The sequence below is a fragment of the Schistocerca americana genome, chromosome 6, assembly GCF_021461395.2.
Source record: "Schistocerca americana isolate TAMUIC-IGC-003095 chromosome 6, iqSchAmer2.1, whole genome shotgun sequence".
NCBI classification, from domain to species: Eukaryota; Metazoa; Arthropoda; class Insecta; order Orthoptera; family Acrididae; genus Schistocerca; species Schistocerca americana.
This window is the reverse complement of record NC_060124.1, coordinates 9,617,969-9,634,166: the sequence shown is the minus strand read 5'-3', so window position 1 is coordinate 9,634,166 and position 16,198 is coordinate 9,617,969. Positions and strand designations below refer to the sequence as shown.

Sequence of the window (16,198 nt, the reverse complement as noted above, 5' to 3'; positions counted from 1 at the left end):
CCATAGTAGGCATTGCATCTAGCTCTTCCATAACTGGCATTTGTTTGATGGTGTCTTGTGGATTCCTGCTAACTTCATTCTCAGCTGCATACAATGCAAGACAGTATTCAAACCAGCATTCCATTTGCTTGCCTTTATTAGTAATGACTTTGCCTGTCTTGTAATTCAGAGGAGCTGTTTTCTAACAGTTGTACCAGTTGCTTTCACCCTCAGGGGCTCATCATTCATTTCTGTGTATGGGCTTGGTGACCCAAGGGACTGGTAAGTGCTGTCAGTCTTGTATCACCATAAGTTCTGAGCATGCTTCAGCAACCACCATGCAGCGCGGCAGTGGAAAGTTGTGTGTCTTAGGGAACAGGTATCTTGGCTTGACTGCCTGGATTGTGAGGCTGGAATAAACCTCTATAAAAAGTAAACCTCAGTCTCAGGGTGTGCTGGGTACTGATGAGATACATGGCTATTGAGGTGGAATGGTCGTCAGCAGGCACCCTATGGGGAACATGCCACAATTCAGTTGTTTGAGGCTTACTCAGGCATGTGAGGCTCCATCTGAGTGGACCCTTATTTCCCCAGCTGTTCGTGGGACCAAGATGGAGCCCTTGAAATCTTCTTCTTCTCCTACCAGCAGGAAGGGTGTACCACCTGGGAGTACCCACACCCAATCCTCCTAACGAATGAGAGAGGCTAGCCCTCCTGATAATCAGAATCAGCTGAACTATAGTAACAGGGCTCAAGGAGTCATAAATCAAAATGTGTTTTTGGTGATTATGAGGAAGGAGGGGGTGTTTGAAAAAGTGTCCCCCTTCCATATCCATAAAGCCTTGGAAGGACTTGCTGGTAGCCAGAAGGCTGTAAAGCAGCTGAGGAATGACTGCCTACTGTTTGAGACTAACAGGGCAAAGCATGTGGAACTACTTAGGAATTCAGGAAAATTCAGTAATATAATGTAACTGTTGAATTGCATAACTCCCTTAATTCCAGCAAGGGTGTGGTCGCATGCTGTGACATTATGAACATTGACATTGCCAAACTTAAACAGGAATGGGCATCATGGGGGATAGTGGACAAAGGACAAAGGATGCATAGCAATAATGGAGAAACTGGGAGACCTTCAATTGTCCAATGCTGCCTGAAAACAACATGCCAGATTTTGTGCGACTTAGGGTTAGGCCGTATGTACCTAACCCTATGTGGTGCTACAAATTCCAGCATTTTGGTCACACATTGATGAGTTGTGGGGATGAAGCGACCTGTGGGAAATGAGGAAAGCCAGCCCATAAAGCTGGGACTGACTGCCCAGTTCAAGCAGTTGGTGTTAATTGCTCTGGGAGCCACTCAGTCTGGAGCCAAGACTGCCTGTTTTTGCAGAGGAATGAAAAATTCAGGAACTAAAAGTCACCAAGTGGATCCCCTATGCGGAAGCCAAAAAGGAATATAAGGTGATGAACCTCCGGTCTTTACCACTTCTTATGCTTCTATGGCACAGAAACGTGTTCCTAAGGTCAACACTTTGATGCAGATGACATCTAGTGTACAGTTATCCACCAGCAGCACCTGATCTTGCATATGTGCATCTTGAGGCAAAGCAGGTAAGAATAAAGCAGTCCAAGTAGCTGCCACATAAAAGATCAGCAACAGTTCCGCAGTGAATGTCAGGAAGGCACACGACAAGCAGAGTGCCTCTCAATGCCCCCTTCCCCCCTCATCCTCGAAGGAACAGGGCACAGGGAAAGGATCACAACATTCAGATCAAAAGTTGTCCCGAAAGCTGTCAGACATCATTATTTCATGTCCGACTGATGAGGAGGACATCAAGGAGTTAGATGCCTCAGATCCAGGCAGCCCCTCCCCTCCCCTCCCCTCCCCCTCTCTCTACATGTGTTTCACCTTTGCAGTGTGAAGATAGGGGTAAATTATAGCCACACCAGTGAAATGGCTCCCATACTACAGTGGAACTTCCAGGGGTTGAGGACATACGTGGAGGAAGTTTGCCTATTATCTCAGGGTAGACCACTGTGACTGTGTCTCTAGATGGACTAATTTCAATCAATTGTACACCCCTGAGCTATGAGGCTATGTGCTTCACAGAAAGGGCGACCTGAGTGTAAGAGAGCTAGAGGAGGTGTATGTATTTTCATTACTAACGACTACCACTCCTCGCTGCCTCACACCCTTAGAACAAATTTACAAGCAATTGCCATATCAGTGCACATACATTGTCAACAATATTTTCCATTTACCCACATGATGTGCTCTACAAAGAGGCCCTAACTGACCTTATTGCACAGCTCCCCTGCCCCTTCACATCCTCTTTGGTGCTTTGGGGCTTTGCAGCTACCTGCCCCAGGGGTAGGACAATTGAGAGGCTTCTAATGTCATCATGTACAGCACTGCAAACTGGGTCGTTCTCTGCCATCAGTCTCTCACTTTGCTCTCCCAGCTCTTGTTCACACTGCTCAGTGGGAAGTGGTCAATGATTTGCATGGAAATGATCACTTCCTGATCTGGATTCACCTGCCAGATGGAGTGGAGCCTGAAAGGAAACTACCACGATGTGTATTCAGTAGAGCAGACTGGACGCTTTATATAGCCAGCTGGCCTAGTTTGAACATCGTGCCAATGCTGAGGTGTGGGTGGGTCATATTACCAAAATGATTCAATGCACAGCTGAAGCATCCTCCATTCCACAGTCCACGGGACATCTGAAGAGGCAATGTGTCCCTTGGTGGAGTGACAAATGCTACTCTGCAGTGAGGACTACGTGTGTAACTCAGTGTAGTTTCAACTGTCAGCCAACTGCAGAGAATCTTACAGTCTTTCAGATGGCAAGGGAAAAGTGCCACTGGATCATTTGGGAGAGCAAGAAGTAGTCATGGAAACAGTTCCTGAGCACCATTAATCATTCTGTGAAGAGTTCAGTTGTATTGGAGACAGTCAGAAGAATTTCTGGGAGATGAAGGAGGTGCCCCATGGCTGTTGTAACGGGTAACAGCATTCTCCAGACTAATCCGGTCCAGATTATGCAATCACCAGTCAGGATCCAGGTTTCCAGCGCCATAGAGCAGTTGCTGAGAGGAGCAGTTTGGACTTTTGGTCCACCTCTGATGGAGATTACAACTGCCTATTTTCCATGTGGGAGCTGCATTCTGCATTGTTGGCATTCGTGACACATCCTCCGGTCACAACAGAATCCATTACAGTATGCTGCGGCACCTCACAAGGCATAATAAAGATATCCTCCTTGTACTTTTTAATGCCATTTGAACATCAGGTCACTTTCCTGACTCGTGGTGTGTGGTAATTTTAATTCCTCTATTAAAACCTGGGAAAGACTATAGACGCCCAAGTGGTTATTGTAATGTTGCTCTCACTAGCTGCATGGGAGAGACCTTGGAGTGGATGTTCAGCTGCTGCCTTGTCTGGATCTCAGACTCCAGGCAGCTGCTTACTCACTTTCAGTGTGGTTTCAGGTGGTATCGTTCCACCTTTGGTAACCTGATTCTCCTCGAAGTGGCTACACAACAGGCTTTCATGCACCGGTATCACCTTCTAGGTATATTTTTTGACATCGAGAAGACCTACTTGGAGGTATGTTGTCCTTGAGCAGCTTCATGATGATTTTTTTTTTTTAAGTACTCCCGTTTGTGTTCAGTTATTTCTCTCCCCATAGTATTTTTGCTACTCAGTCAGTGATGTCGTGTCTGAGCACTTTGAGCAGGAGAATGGTGTCCCTCAAGGTAGTGTTAGAAGTGTGACTGTCTTTGCCATAGCTACACTATGTGATCAAAAATATCTGGACACTTGGCTGAAAATGACTTACAAGTTCGTGGTACCCTGCATCGATAATGCTAGAATTCAATATGGCGCTGGCCCACCCATAGCCTTCATGACGGCTTCCACTTTCGCAGGCAAACATTCAATCAGGTGTTGGAAGGTTTCTTGGGGAATGGCAGCCCATTCTTCACAGAGTACTCCACTGAAGAGAGGTATTGACGTTGGTTGGTGAAGCCTGGCACGAAGTCAGCATTCCAAAACATCCCAGAAGTGTTCTATAGGATTCAGGTCAGGACTCTGTGCAGGCCAGTCCATTACTGGGATGTTATAGTCGTGTAGCCACTCCGCCACAGTTCATGCATTATGAACAGGTGCTCGATCGTGTTGAAAGATGCAGTCACCATCCCAGGATTGCTCTTCAGCAGTGGGAAGCAAGAAGATGCTCAAAACATCAATGTAGGCTTGTGCTGTGATAGTGCCATGCAAAACAACTAGGGGTGCAAGCCCCCTCCATGAAAAACACGACCACACCGTAACACCACTGCCTCCGAATTCTACTGTTGGCACTACACATATTAGGTGGCAGCAAAATGCACCTAATATGAAAAACATATGTTTTCTGGGGGTGTCCAGATACTTTTGATCATATAGTGTATTAACAGTATTACGTCTACATGGTTGCCACATCTTAAGAACCTGAAAAAATGGTCCCCTAAGGCTCTAAGTATTTTAAAATGCCTTAGCCAAAGTATATAGGGAGCAGACAGAACTTGTCTGCTCCGGTTTTATGGCATATTTGTGTGATCTCACTTAGATTATGGGTGCATGGTGTATGGGTCTGCGAGACATTCTTATGTAAAGATGTTGGACAGGCACCGTGGGGGGGAATTGGTTTGCCATTGGGGCATTCCGAACAAGCCCCATAGCAAACCTCTGTGCAGAGGCTGGTGAACTGCCACTTCAAATCAGGCTATGGCTACTTATGGTGCACCAGGGATATAAAACTCTGTTCACACCATACGCACTTGTATCCATACCCTTGCTCAGCCTCCAATGGTGGTGGTGGTGGTGGTGGTGGTGGTTAGTGTTTAACGTCCCGTCGACAACGAGGTCATTAGAGACGGAGCGCAAGCTCGGGTTAGGGAAGGATTGGGAAGGAAATCGGCCGTGCCCTTTCAAAGGAACCATCCCGGCATTTGTCTGAAACGATTTAGGGAAATCACGGAAAACCTAAATCAGGATGGCCGGAGACAGGATTGAACCGTCGTCCTCCCAAATGCGAGTCCAGTGTGCTAACACTGCGCCACCTCGCTCGGTGCCTCCAATGGAAAAGCTTTTTCATAACCAGCAACGGGCAACGAGTTGCTATGGGGTTCGTGCACAGGATTGCCTTTTAGAGATGGGTGTAGTTGGTCTTAATATTTTACATCGCCGTTGGAGCAGACTTCCACCTTGGCTCGTCTGTAGGCCCAGACTTATTTTAGACTTGACCAATTTCAAGAAAGATAGTATGTCAGATTTTACATTTCAATCTCTGTTTTTTTTAACACTTTAGATTTTCATCACAGTTTCACAGTAGTGTACACTGATGGCATCAAACAAGGATATTCCCTTGGCTGCTCAGTCGTGTTCCCCAACCATGTCACCATGATTTGCTTTTGTGATAAGTATACCATTTTCTCAGTGGGGCTCTGTGTCAAGGCACTGGAGCAGATATGACATATTCAGGGCAAACGGTTTCTCATCTGCCCTGATTCCTTATTGCCTTACAATCATTACAGGGTCTGTACCCAGTTGGGAAGTTGGCCCAGCTGATATATGACCAACTATAGTTGCTCCAGTGGCAGGGATGGCAGGTGTCATTCTGCTGGGTGCCAAGGCATATAGGGATATGGAGAAATGAACAGGACGATTGGGCTACCAAGGAGGCCTGCAGTGGACAGGATGTGACACAGTGCCTTATTCCCTCGCAGGCTGTTGTTTCTGCACTATATAGGAAATTCATGTAGGTGTGAAAGGTGAAGAATGGCTGGTGGTGACAGATAATAATTTGCTGTTGGTGAAGTCAACTACATTCCTCTTGCTGGTTACTCGGGTGGGACAAAATGACACTCACACATCTTTGAATTGGGCACTGCCTTCTTACACGTGGCTTCTTACTATGGTGAGAGGATCCCCTGTTTTGTGATGCTTGTGATGCGGAAATCTTGATACATCTCATTTTAACAGAGTGTATTTTATACCGTGATGGAAGGGCTGCAGTAAATGTGTAAATATCGATGTAGATCTGCTCACTATTTTAACTGATGAGACGGGGGTAACTAAAGTTTTAAAGTTTTGTGATGTGTTAGGACTCTGGCCTAAGCCCTTAGGCTGGAGATTTTAGAGTGCTGCAGAGTGGCTGGCTCCTCTTTTTGTATTCTTGCAGTCAGTCAGCCATGTCCATCTGCTATATTGTTTTAATTCCCTGTACCATTTTCTTCCTGTTTGTTAGTGTTTTAATATTGGAATGATATTTAATTTTGTGCGTTCATGTGGATACATATGTAGTTTCCCACATTGTGTTCCTTTCAGTTTCCCTGCTGTTTTAAACTTCTATTAGGATTCCTTTTCTGACACTCATCTCAAACTGTTTTTGCACAGATGCTGAAGACCTTCCTGTTGTGCACCTATCCTAAAATATCCATCACCACCACCACCAATTGCTTTCTCAATTCTATCATATGTTGCCTTAGTGTCCCCAGAATTGGTTGCTTTCTGAATACCTGCACGTAAATTCAGACATTAGTTATTTGCACATCTCGTGGATGTTTGCTTTGCACCATTCTTTGCATCTAGCAAGTCTTCCTGAGATCTTCCATTTGGATTTCTTTTGTAAGGAAGCAAGGCTTTCCATTTAGCCTCAATACTGGCTCCATCTCTTCCAAAGTTTGCTCATACCAGTCCTTGTTTCTATCTTCTTTTATTCCATAGGCCAATACTGCTGAGTTGTAGATGACACCAGACAGCTGTAGCCATTTGTTATCAATATTCCTTTCTGTTTCTCTGTTTCCTAGTAAAGCACGTTCAAAATTGCTGACAAATTCTGGTTTCCGTTGTGAGTCATGAACATGACATGGGTTTTTCTGTGATGACCTCTTGGTTTGGTGTGGTGATATTTTGTAGGGGTGAGCTTCATTGTGCATGCCTCCAGAGCATGGTCAATGTGTCAGTCAGCACCATGATAGCTTCTTGTCAGTTAGACATTTTTGAGGTCTGAATGCCTAGCTATGACAAAATCAAGTTGATGTCACTGATGAGAGCAGGGATGTCTCTGGGACACCTTGTGTCAATCCTTAAGTTGAAATTATGTGTTTGTAATGCACAGTCTATAAAAGGAGCAGACTTCCAGCAGTCTCCTGCCACTTTTATCCATTTTTCCTACTCCGTGGTGACCCAGGAAAGTCAGTCACATGTTGTTATCTGATACAACTCAAGTATTGAAGTCCCTTAGAATATGTAGTGACGCGGATCCAGATACTTTGGATATTCTGTCACTGAGTAAATCATAAAACAGGCCCTTCTCTTCCATGCCGGAAGATAAAGTAGGAATATACACATTTCGGATTACAGTGCCACTTGAAGAGCACATTGTAAAATAAGAATCCACTCTGTCCCACCAGATGATGACACTATATAGTTCAAGAAGGTGTTTTTAACTGCAAATTATATGCCGGGAAATTTTGGCTTGTCTTCAGACCACCCCTGTCAGAGGAATATGCAGTTTGCCTCTCTGATAGAGCCTGGGTCTGGAAGCCATGTCTCCTGCAGTCACACAATGCCCAAATTCAAGCAATGGAGCTCTCTGTCAATTATAGCAGTCTTAAAAATGAAATCAACCAATTAGGTATTGTCAATGTACTTTGGACACATGGCCTAACAGTCCAGGTGGCAGTAGGAAATGATTTATTTATTTGATTTATTTATTTTGTTTTTAGGTGTACTATATCAACTTACTTGCTGAAGATTACTTCTAAGTTCCACACACCCTCTGTAGCAGGTAGGTAGTGGCAGGGTGGCACCTTTCTGGCTTCAGCTGCCCAGCTTGAGGCAGGTGGTAACTGTCCAATGAGATGCAATGGTCTCTCCCACTGTCGAAAGTGGCCCCTGGTGCTCGAGTCTTAAGGCCAATCAGACAGAGCTTATAACTGGTAACTGCCTCTTCCTGTCTTGTGCTGATGTCCTTCGACTTTCCTGAGGCGTCCTCTCCAGAATGCTACATGCCTGAGCAATAAATACAAAGATACATAAGTCGCTTAATCATCAATGTCTTCCTCTCAGCCTAAATGATAGCGCCCAATGGAAAGGCAAGCCAGTACATTTGGTATCAATTCGGTTGCAGAAGCTGCTGGGAAGGGATGTAGTGTGCCTTCCAGCCACTCTTGGAGCCTCACTCCTGATTTTCTTTCAGGGTTTTCTCCCTTAGCTTTCATCCCTCTTGAGACTAACAACAAAGCAATGGTGCAAAAGTTAATTAGAGGAAGGAATGGTAACTGAGGGAAGAGTAGGGAACAGGACATGTAGGGTATAAGATGGGTCATTGTGATTCCTCTGCTGGGACCTGCCCAGCTAGGTTAGACCTGTCAGTAGCTACACTACTACCACCTGACTCTCAGTTTCCTCAGAGCACACAAGCCCTCCCACCTACACGGACAGTGCTACGATAAGACAGTGCTTCTTGATAGGGGGCTTCATACATCTAGTTCTTAATTGTTTTATCTTGTTGGTACGTAAGTTCCTGATGTATTTTTGCGTCTTCAGCTTTTTAATATTTAGTTTAGTGTTGACAATTGAAAATGTTACACATGTTGTGGAGTGTCCCATGCCAAGCAATTTTTATGGATGAACAATTTTTATGGGTGTTGTGGGCATGAAGCATCTAGCAGAAAAGTTTGTTCCAAAATCGTTGAATTGCAGCCAAAAATGATGTCACATAGTCATTGCTCAAGAATTGCTAATTGAAGTCAACAACGATCCACAACTTCTGCGGAAGGTTACAACAGGCAACAAAACATGGGTATACAGATATGACATCAAAACCGAGGTCCATTTGCCCCATTGGACACTACACTATGTGATCAAAAGTATCCGGACACCCCCAAAAAACATACGTTTTTCATATTAGGTGCATTGTGCTGCCACCTACTGCCAGGTACTGCACTTCAGCAACCTCAGTAGTCATGAGACATCGTGAGAGAGCAGAGTGGAGCGCTCTGCAGAACTCACGGACTTCACATGTGGTCAGGTGATTGGGTGTCACTTCTGTCATACATCTGTACATGAGATTTCCACACTCATAAACATCTCTAGGTTCACTGTTTCTGATGTGATAGTGAAGTGGAAATGTGAAGGGACATGTACAGCACAAAAGTGTACAGGCCAACTTTGTCTGTTGACTGACAGAGACCGCCAACAGTTGAAGAGGGTTATAATGTGTAATAGGCAGACATCTATCCAGACCATCACACAGGAATTCCAAACTGCATCAGGATCCACTGCAAGTACTATGACAGTTAGGTGGAAGGTGAGAAAACTGGGATTTCGTGGTTGAGTAACTGCTCATAAGCCACACATCATGCTGGCAAATGCCAAACAACACCTCACTTCCTGTAAGGAGCATAATCATCGGATGATTGAACCAAGGTAAAAAGTTGTGTGGAGTGACAAATCATGGTACACAACGTGCCGATCCGATGGCAGAGTGATGGTATGGCGAATGCCCGGTGAATGTTGTCTGTCAGCATGTGTAGTGCCAACAGTAAAATTCGGAGGCAGTGGTATTATAGTGTGATCATGTTTTTCATGGAGGGGGGTTTGCACCTCTTGTTGTTTTGTGTGGCACTATCACAGCAATGGCCTACATTGATGTTTGAAGCACCTTCTTGCTTCCCACTGTTGAAGAACAATTTGGGGATGGCAGTTGCATCTTTCAACATGACTGAGCACCTGTTCATAATGCACAGCCTATGGCAGAGTGGTTACACGACAATAACATCCCTGTAATGGACTGGCCTGCATAGAGTCCTGACGTGAATCCTATAGAACACTCTGGGATGTTTTGGAATGTAGACTTCGTGCCAGGCCTCACCAACCAACGTCAATACCTCTCTTCAGTGGAGTACTCTGTGAAGAATGGGCTGCCATTCCCCAAGAAACCTTCCAACACCTGATTGAATGTTTGCCTGCGAAAGTGGAAGCCGTCATGAAGGCTATGGGTGGGCCAACATCATATTAAATTGCAGCATTAACGATGGAGGCCGTCACAAACTTGTAAGTAATTTTCAGCTAGGTGTCTGGATACTTCTGATGATATAGTGTACCTGAAGAGCCAAGACCAAAAAAATTCAATAAGTTTGATCACATAAAAAGCAATCCTAAGAAAACAACCAGAATTGTGGCAAAACTACTTGTGGAAATTCCATCACAATAATGTTCCCACTTATACGTCAGCACTTGTTCATGATTTTTTGGCAAAAAAAAAAAAAAAAAGAAAAAATAATAATTATTATTATTATGTCACCTCAGCCATCGTATTTACCAGACGTGGCCCCCTGAGATTTCTTTCTGTTCCCAGTGTTGAAGAGAACCATGAAAGGATGTTGTTTCGCCACCATTGATAAGATAAAAAAAAATGTTGAAGGACCTGAACACCATAGCAAAAAATGAGATCCACAATTTCTTCCAAGATTGGAATAAGCACTGGCACAAGTGTGTTATACCTGAGGGTAATTACTTTGAAGGGAAAGTTGATGTTGATGAATAAATAAGAGTGTTCAGGAAAAACAAAAATTCCCATTACTTTTTGATTACATCTCGTATATCGCAAAAAAAAAAAACCATGAAGATGAGAATAGAGTGATCGAAGCTCACACTGAGGCTTATCAGCAACCATTCTTCCCACAAACCATTCACATCTGGAAGACAAAAAGGGGGAAGTGACAGTGGTCCACAAAGTACCCTCTGACATACACCGCTTGCGGAGTATAGATGTAGTAAATATAGATAAACTGCATTACCAACAACTACAGGTAAGATAAGAGGCATTCTGCTGTGCTAATTTTAATACAATTTGAATTCACTTCGGAAATAGTGTTATCAAAGACGCTGACAAACAAGTGTGAAATATTTGCAGAGAGAGAGAGGGATTACAAAAACATTACAAAAAATCAACACCATCTGTTAGAAAAACCCTTCACCATATATATTCAGTGGGTGAAATGTCAGACAGATGTGTAGGCCAGGTGATTAGATGTGCCTGTCATTCTACAGTTGTGTCTGTTATTCTTAGAAGGCTTTCAGGTTCCTTGCAACAAGTGACTGGCATTGCTTTACGGAAATATGGCATGTGGAACTGGTTGAAAAAGGGATAGTACATTCGGCTTTAAAATTTCACAGATTGTTTTGGTTGCTGTTCACACTGGAGTGAAGATCACATGTATCCAACGGCACCCCAAACCATCACACACTTCGTATTTGTCCACTATGCCCTTCTATAATACTGGCTAGCAGAATGCTGTGTGATGTGTGTGTGGTAGGCCTTGAATATAATGATGTACCACTCTTCTGTTATTGTTTGTGTTCTTAAATAATGAACAGCATATCTATATTAAGTCAGAATTTCTGTTACTTTTCTTGTATTCTAAATGTGTGATATGTTTTGCAATCATGCACTGATTTCTTTCTGATTTTCTTTCTGTGTAATTACTTAGAAATGTGTATGGTAGAAGAAATTAGAAACTCATATGTTGTGTTAGCATTTATTTGAATTCAAATACTTTTTGAAATGAGACAGTATAAACTCTATTGCATGATTTAATGTTCGTGGTTTTCAGTAGCATCATTGTCAACATAAGTACTACTGTAGTTTTTCTGTTGTCAGTAATTTTTACTTCTGTCAGTGTGTAGATTATTGTAAACCTATGAATGTGAATTGAAAAGTTTCTAGTCTAATTAACACAGATGGTCTGCAATTAACTCATTCATGAAACTCACCTGAACCCTCTTTATTTTGCCGGTGACATTGTACAGTACAGTACGTCTCTAAGCACATGGTGGAAGTACAATTAATCGAAAAACTTAATACAGAAAATTTAAAAGTAAGGCTGAAATCAAATGTAATAAGACTAAATTAAAATATAATCAAAACACCAAAAATAAAATAAGCTATATCAACCATGAACTCATACAACTAGTTGAATTTTTATATTTAGGGTATCTCAGGGTAATGACTGCATAGACAGCAAAAGAAACAAATAGAAGAGAAAAATATCTAGAAGCACATTTGCTCAACTAAATAATGGTACTTTCAAAACAAAGATTTCAATGTGTCAGTAAAGGAGACTTTATAGTCAGTACATGTTATCAGTTTTGATTTACGGCAATGAGACATGGACTTTTAATGCAAAAACAGTCAAAAAGTGAGGGTTTCTCAAAGAACAACAACAGTGGTAACAATGTATGGACAAGACACTTTCAAGGGTTATACAGAATTTAGATAACAAGTTCTAGTGTCAATTACGAACTAATACAATGAAACACTCTCTCTCTCTCTCTCTCTCTCTCTCTCTCTCTCTCTCTCTCTCTCGCTCTCGCTCACACTCACTCACTCACACTCACACTCTGATACCACTCCAATCACACCACATTACTTCACATGTAATTTCAGTCATGCAGTTATTATTGTTCTTCACAAACCCCGTTGTAACAACTATCTGGATTCTTAGCTGCCTGAAACACTCAAAACAGAGGAAACAATGAAAATTCCTGGATGGCATTATAATTAAAATAATGGAAAGGCAACCAGTCACCTGTAGCTGACTGATTGGTGGTACATAGAAACATGCAGCCAAAAAAACAGTATTCACACTAGCTTTTGAGCTCTTGCTCTTTCTCTAGAAAAAGTACACATATTGACACACACAACCTCCCAAATGTACACACTCACGGCTGCAGCAGGACTGCCTGTTGAATATTGATTGATTATTGAGAGAAGTTACCTGGGTAGATGGCAGTGGAGAGAGGGTATGGAAAGATGGGTGAGGCAAGGACGTGGTAGTCGGATAGTGTGAAGCAAGCTTTTTGACAGGTCACTCAGCAGCTGCACACAAGATGAAGGGTGTTCTTAGGGTAGAACATATGAAAGGTAAAAAGGTGAAGGGAGGGGAGAAAGGAAAGCAGTGGAAGGTAGAGAGAGGGAGAGTGTGCCCGCATTGGTTGGAGGTTGGAGGGGGAAGGAGGGGAGAGGGAAGAGGGAAGGGTGGTAGGAGAAGACAGTACATGATCTGGATGATGGAGGAGTGGTGCGGACAGGAGAGAGAATGTAAGAGAGAAGGTGAGGCAGTGTGAAACAGGTTAGCAGAGGTTTAGGGCAGAAGGATTGTGAAACTGCAAAATATGCTAGAGAGACAATTCCCACCTGTATAGATCAGAGAAACTGGAAGGGACTATCCAAATGACTTGCATAGTGAAACAGCTATTGAGGTCATTTTTTTTGTGGCGGCGTTCGTAGCGACAAACAATTCGCTGTAGAAACGACTTACGAAGTCACCGCCACACTTTTAATAGTGGGCCGACCGGTCCGCTGGAACAGTGAACAGAAAGATGAAAACCCAAACACTCTGATTAAATAAAAGTCGGTACTTAACTTTATTAACGAAGATACAGAAACACAGTAGAGAACTCCGTGTCTACAGAAATCTGTCTAGTTCGAGTCGGAGCGGCTAGGTCAGCGTCGGCTGACGACAAACAACAACTCTGCTGCGATGAACACACAACTGACTAGCAAGTACACAATTCGGTGGCGAGTATACAACTGAGCGGCGAATACAGAACTGTCCTAGCGCTCGCGACTCCAGCGCTTAAGAACCCAGAAGCCAGCGGTGGCGCGCGCAGACTTGCGGCGATTTGGTGTCTCGCTGGCGCTGCTTATGCGGACGGCGTCTGGACTTTGATGCTGCCAACCTTTTGGCAGCGGGCTCGGGTGGCATTACTGGCTAGGATATAACAATTTTTGTAGTGATACGAATTATGATCAGGAAGTGAACAGCCAAAATTGTATTTTACCACAGTTTTTCCACATAGGATGCCGCACAGTAATTGGGGCAGAGTTGATATATAAAATGACTGATTTGAAATGTGACCCTGCCTTTTATAGAGTAGGAAATGCATGTGACTGTACTGCAGCAGGAGGAGGTGATAAGTAGATGTATGGGACAAGTCTTGCACCTTACACCTTCCCCACATCCATCTCTCTAGGCATCTTCTCTTTATAATCAGTAATCAACAATCTGTCTCAATGCAACTGCAGGTGTGTGCATTTGGATGTCTTTGTGGTTGTGTGTGTGAATTTCTGTACTGGTGCTGGAGAAAGAACAGGAGCCCAAAAGCTAGTGTGAATACTGTTTTCTGTTGCCTGTTTCTTTGTGCCACACAGCAGTCAGCTATAGCTGAGTCGTTGCGTTTCCTTTACTTTATGTGTAACTAATGCTATGAGACAGATTTGCTGGCTAGTACTTCCAGGAAGCAAGAATTTTTAATACTGATGAGAGATAGACATAAATGTACAGAAATTTATCCTAGCTTTCAGAACTATTAATTCCTCTCTAAGGGCTGGTTCCTCAGAACTCAAGATGGGGGAGATCCACTTGTTGGCGAATAAAATGAATTATCTGTCCAGCAGTGGTTCCGTCTTACCTTCTCATCCCATTTGGTAAGTCTTCCATTACTCTCAGTTCTGGATGACTTTTCTGTAACTCTTCCCATTTCCTACATCTCGCCAGTCATTCTCCTTCATCTCTCTTCCTTTCCTTTCATCCCTTGTGCCAGAAGAAGGAGCCACTGGCTCAGAAAGCTTGTACATTTTTGTAACTTTTATGTGTTTTTTCCTGCTGCTGCTTGGTGAGTAGCTTTTTTTACCTATTATTATTATTATTATTATTATTATTATTACAGGCTTAATCAATACAAAGATTAATTAATAACAACATGTTATTGTATTCCTGTCATCCTCTTCCAAGCCTCTTTATCCAGCGCATCTTCCTTGTCAATGCTGCAGTGTTCCATTACTCCATTTATATGGTCTGTCCAAGAACATCATTGTCTTCTGCACTTACGTGTGCTGGATGGTTTCCATTCAAAACCACCTTGGCCTCCGATGATCTGGCATCCACACCATTTTAATGATTTTCTTTCAATTCTATCAATCACTGTATCATTTGCCTTCATTCTTGCTCTTACTTCATCATTAGTTTTCCTTTCTATTCTTGATATTCTGGCACTCCTATGCAAATAACCCATTTCCATAATTATTAGTCTTCTTTTGAGATCTGCATTTAAGATCCATAGTTATGATCCATAGCATAGCACTGATTCAACCATTATCTTACCTATTCTTTTCTTATTGCTGTTGGAAATATTCTTATTCCTTATGTGCTTTTTTATCTATCCAGTAATATTATATTATCACCACTTTCTGTTTTACTTCACAAGCGACTCTTCACTTGTGAAGCACAAGTGTTATTTTGTAGTCAAGTTAGAAACTTTTCAATCCATCCTTACATATGTCTAGCAAAATTTAAAAATCTGCAAGTTAGTGTGGTTTTCATAGAATGTGTTTTCAGTTAGTATTTTTAGTTGTGTTTAGTAAATTATTATTTTATTTGTTGCATGCAGCTAGAAAACTCACAGGTAAGAGTAGAAACATATGAAGAATTCAGCATAAATGTATTAAATTGATAAGTGTTGTGTAGTTACCACTTTTTTCCATTCTTCTTGCACTCTTTCACTTTGACTAACGCTAGAGTGGTGTGAAAGTAAGAAGGTGACAGAGCAAAGGTGAATCTTTACCCACCAGTACTTTCATACCACAAGCCTCAGTGCTCATTTTCAGCACATTGACCTTGCATTCTTCAGGTTTACATATTTTTTGTCATTGTAACAACTGCAAACATTCTTCTTAAAAACACATTCTTGGCTCGATGATATCATTGCACTCATTCTTCTTCTCTTGGTTATTTTAAGATAACTGAAGCTCACATTGTCTAGTATTTTTAGCAATGGAAAGTCGTGGTAGGAATACCAACAATATTGTAAAAAGCCTAGATTGCTACTCACCATAGAAATGACCTGTTGAGCTGCAGACAGGCACAATGGAAATACTGTTACACATTTATCTTTTGGTCAGAGCCTTCATAAGAAAAGAAAAGAAAAAACACACACACATTCACAGAAGCAGGCATATTTCACACACATATGACCACTATCTCTGGCCGCTCTGGCAGAATATGGTGGTGTCACATCAAAGGCAAGCAGCAATCCAGAGTGGGACATGGAAAGGGGAGGGACAGTATGGTATGGATGGGGTAAAAGGAGTCAGCACTGCCTGGCA

At 42.7% G+C, this 16,198-nt stretch overlaps 1 protein-coding gene across 9 annotated transcripts in view; it reads left to right on the top strand.

Annotated features, from left to right (window-relative positions):
• The window catches only part of LOC124619295 (ral GTPase-activating protein subunit beta), a 370,359-nt gene that overhangs the window by 231,264 nt on the left and 122,897 nt on the right, over positions 1-16,198 (top strand). For 6 of the 9 annotated variants that reach the window (XM_047145575.1, XM_047145572.1, XM_047145574.1 and 3 more), the window contains one exon: positions 15,484-15,498. The exons of the other annotated variants lie outside the window; for them this stretch is intronic. In XM_047145575.1, the coding sequence (XP_047001531.1) occupies positions 15,484-15,498 (15 nt within the window). The remainder of the gene's footprint in view (positions 1-15,483; positions 15,499-16,198) is intronic. 9 annotated transcript variants of the gene reach the window in all.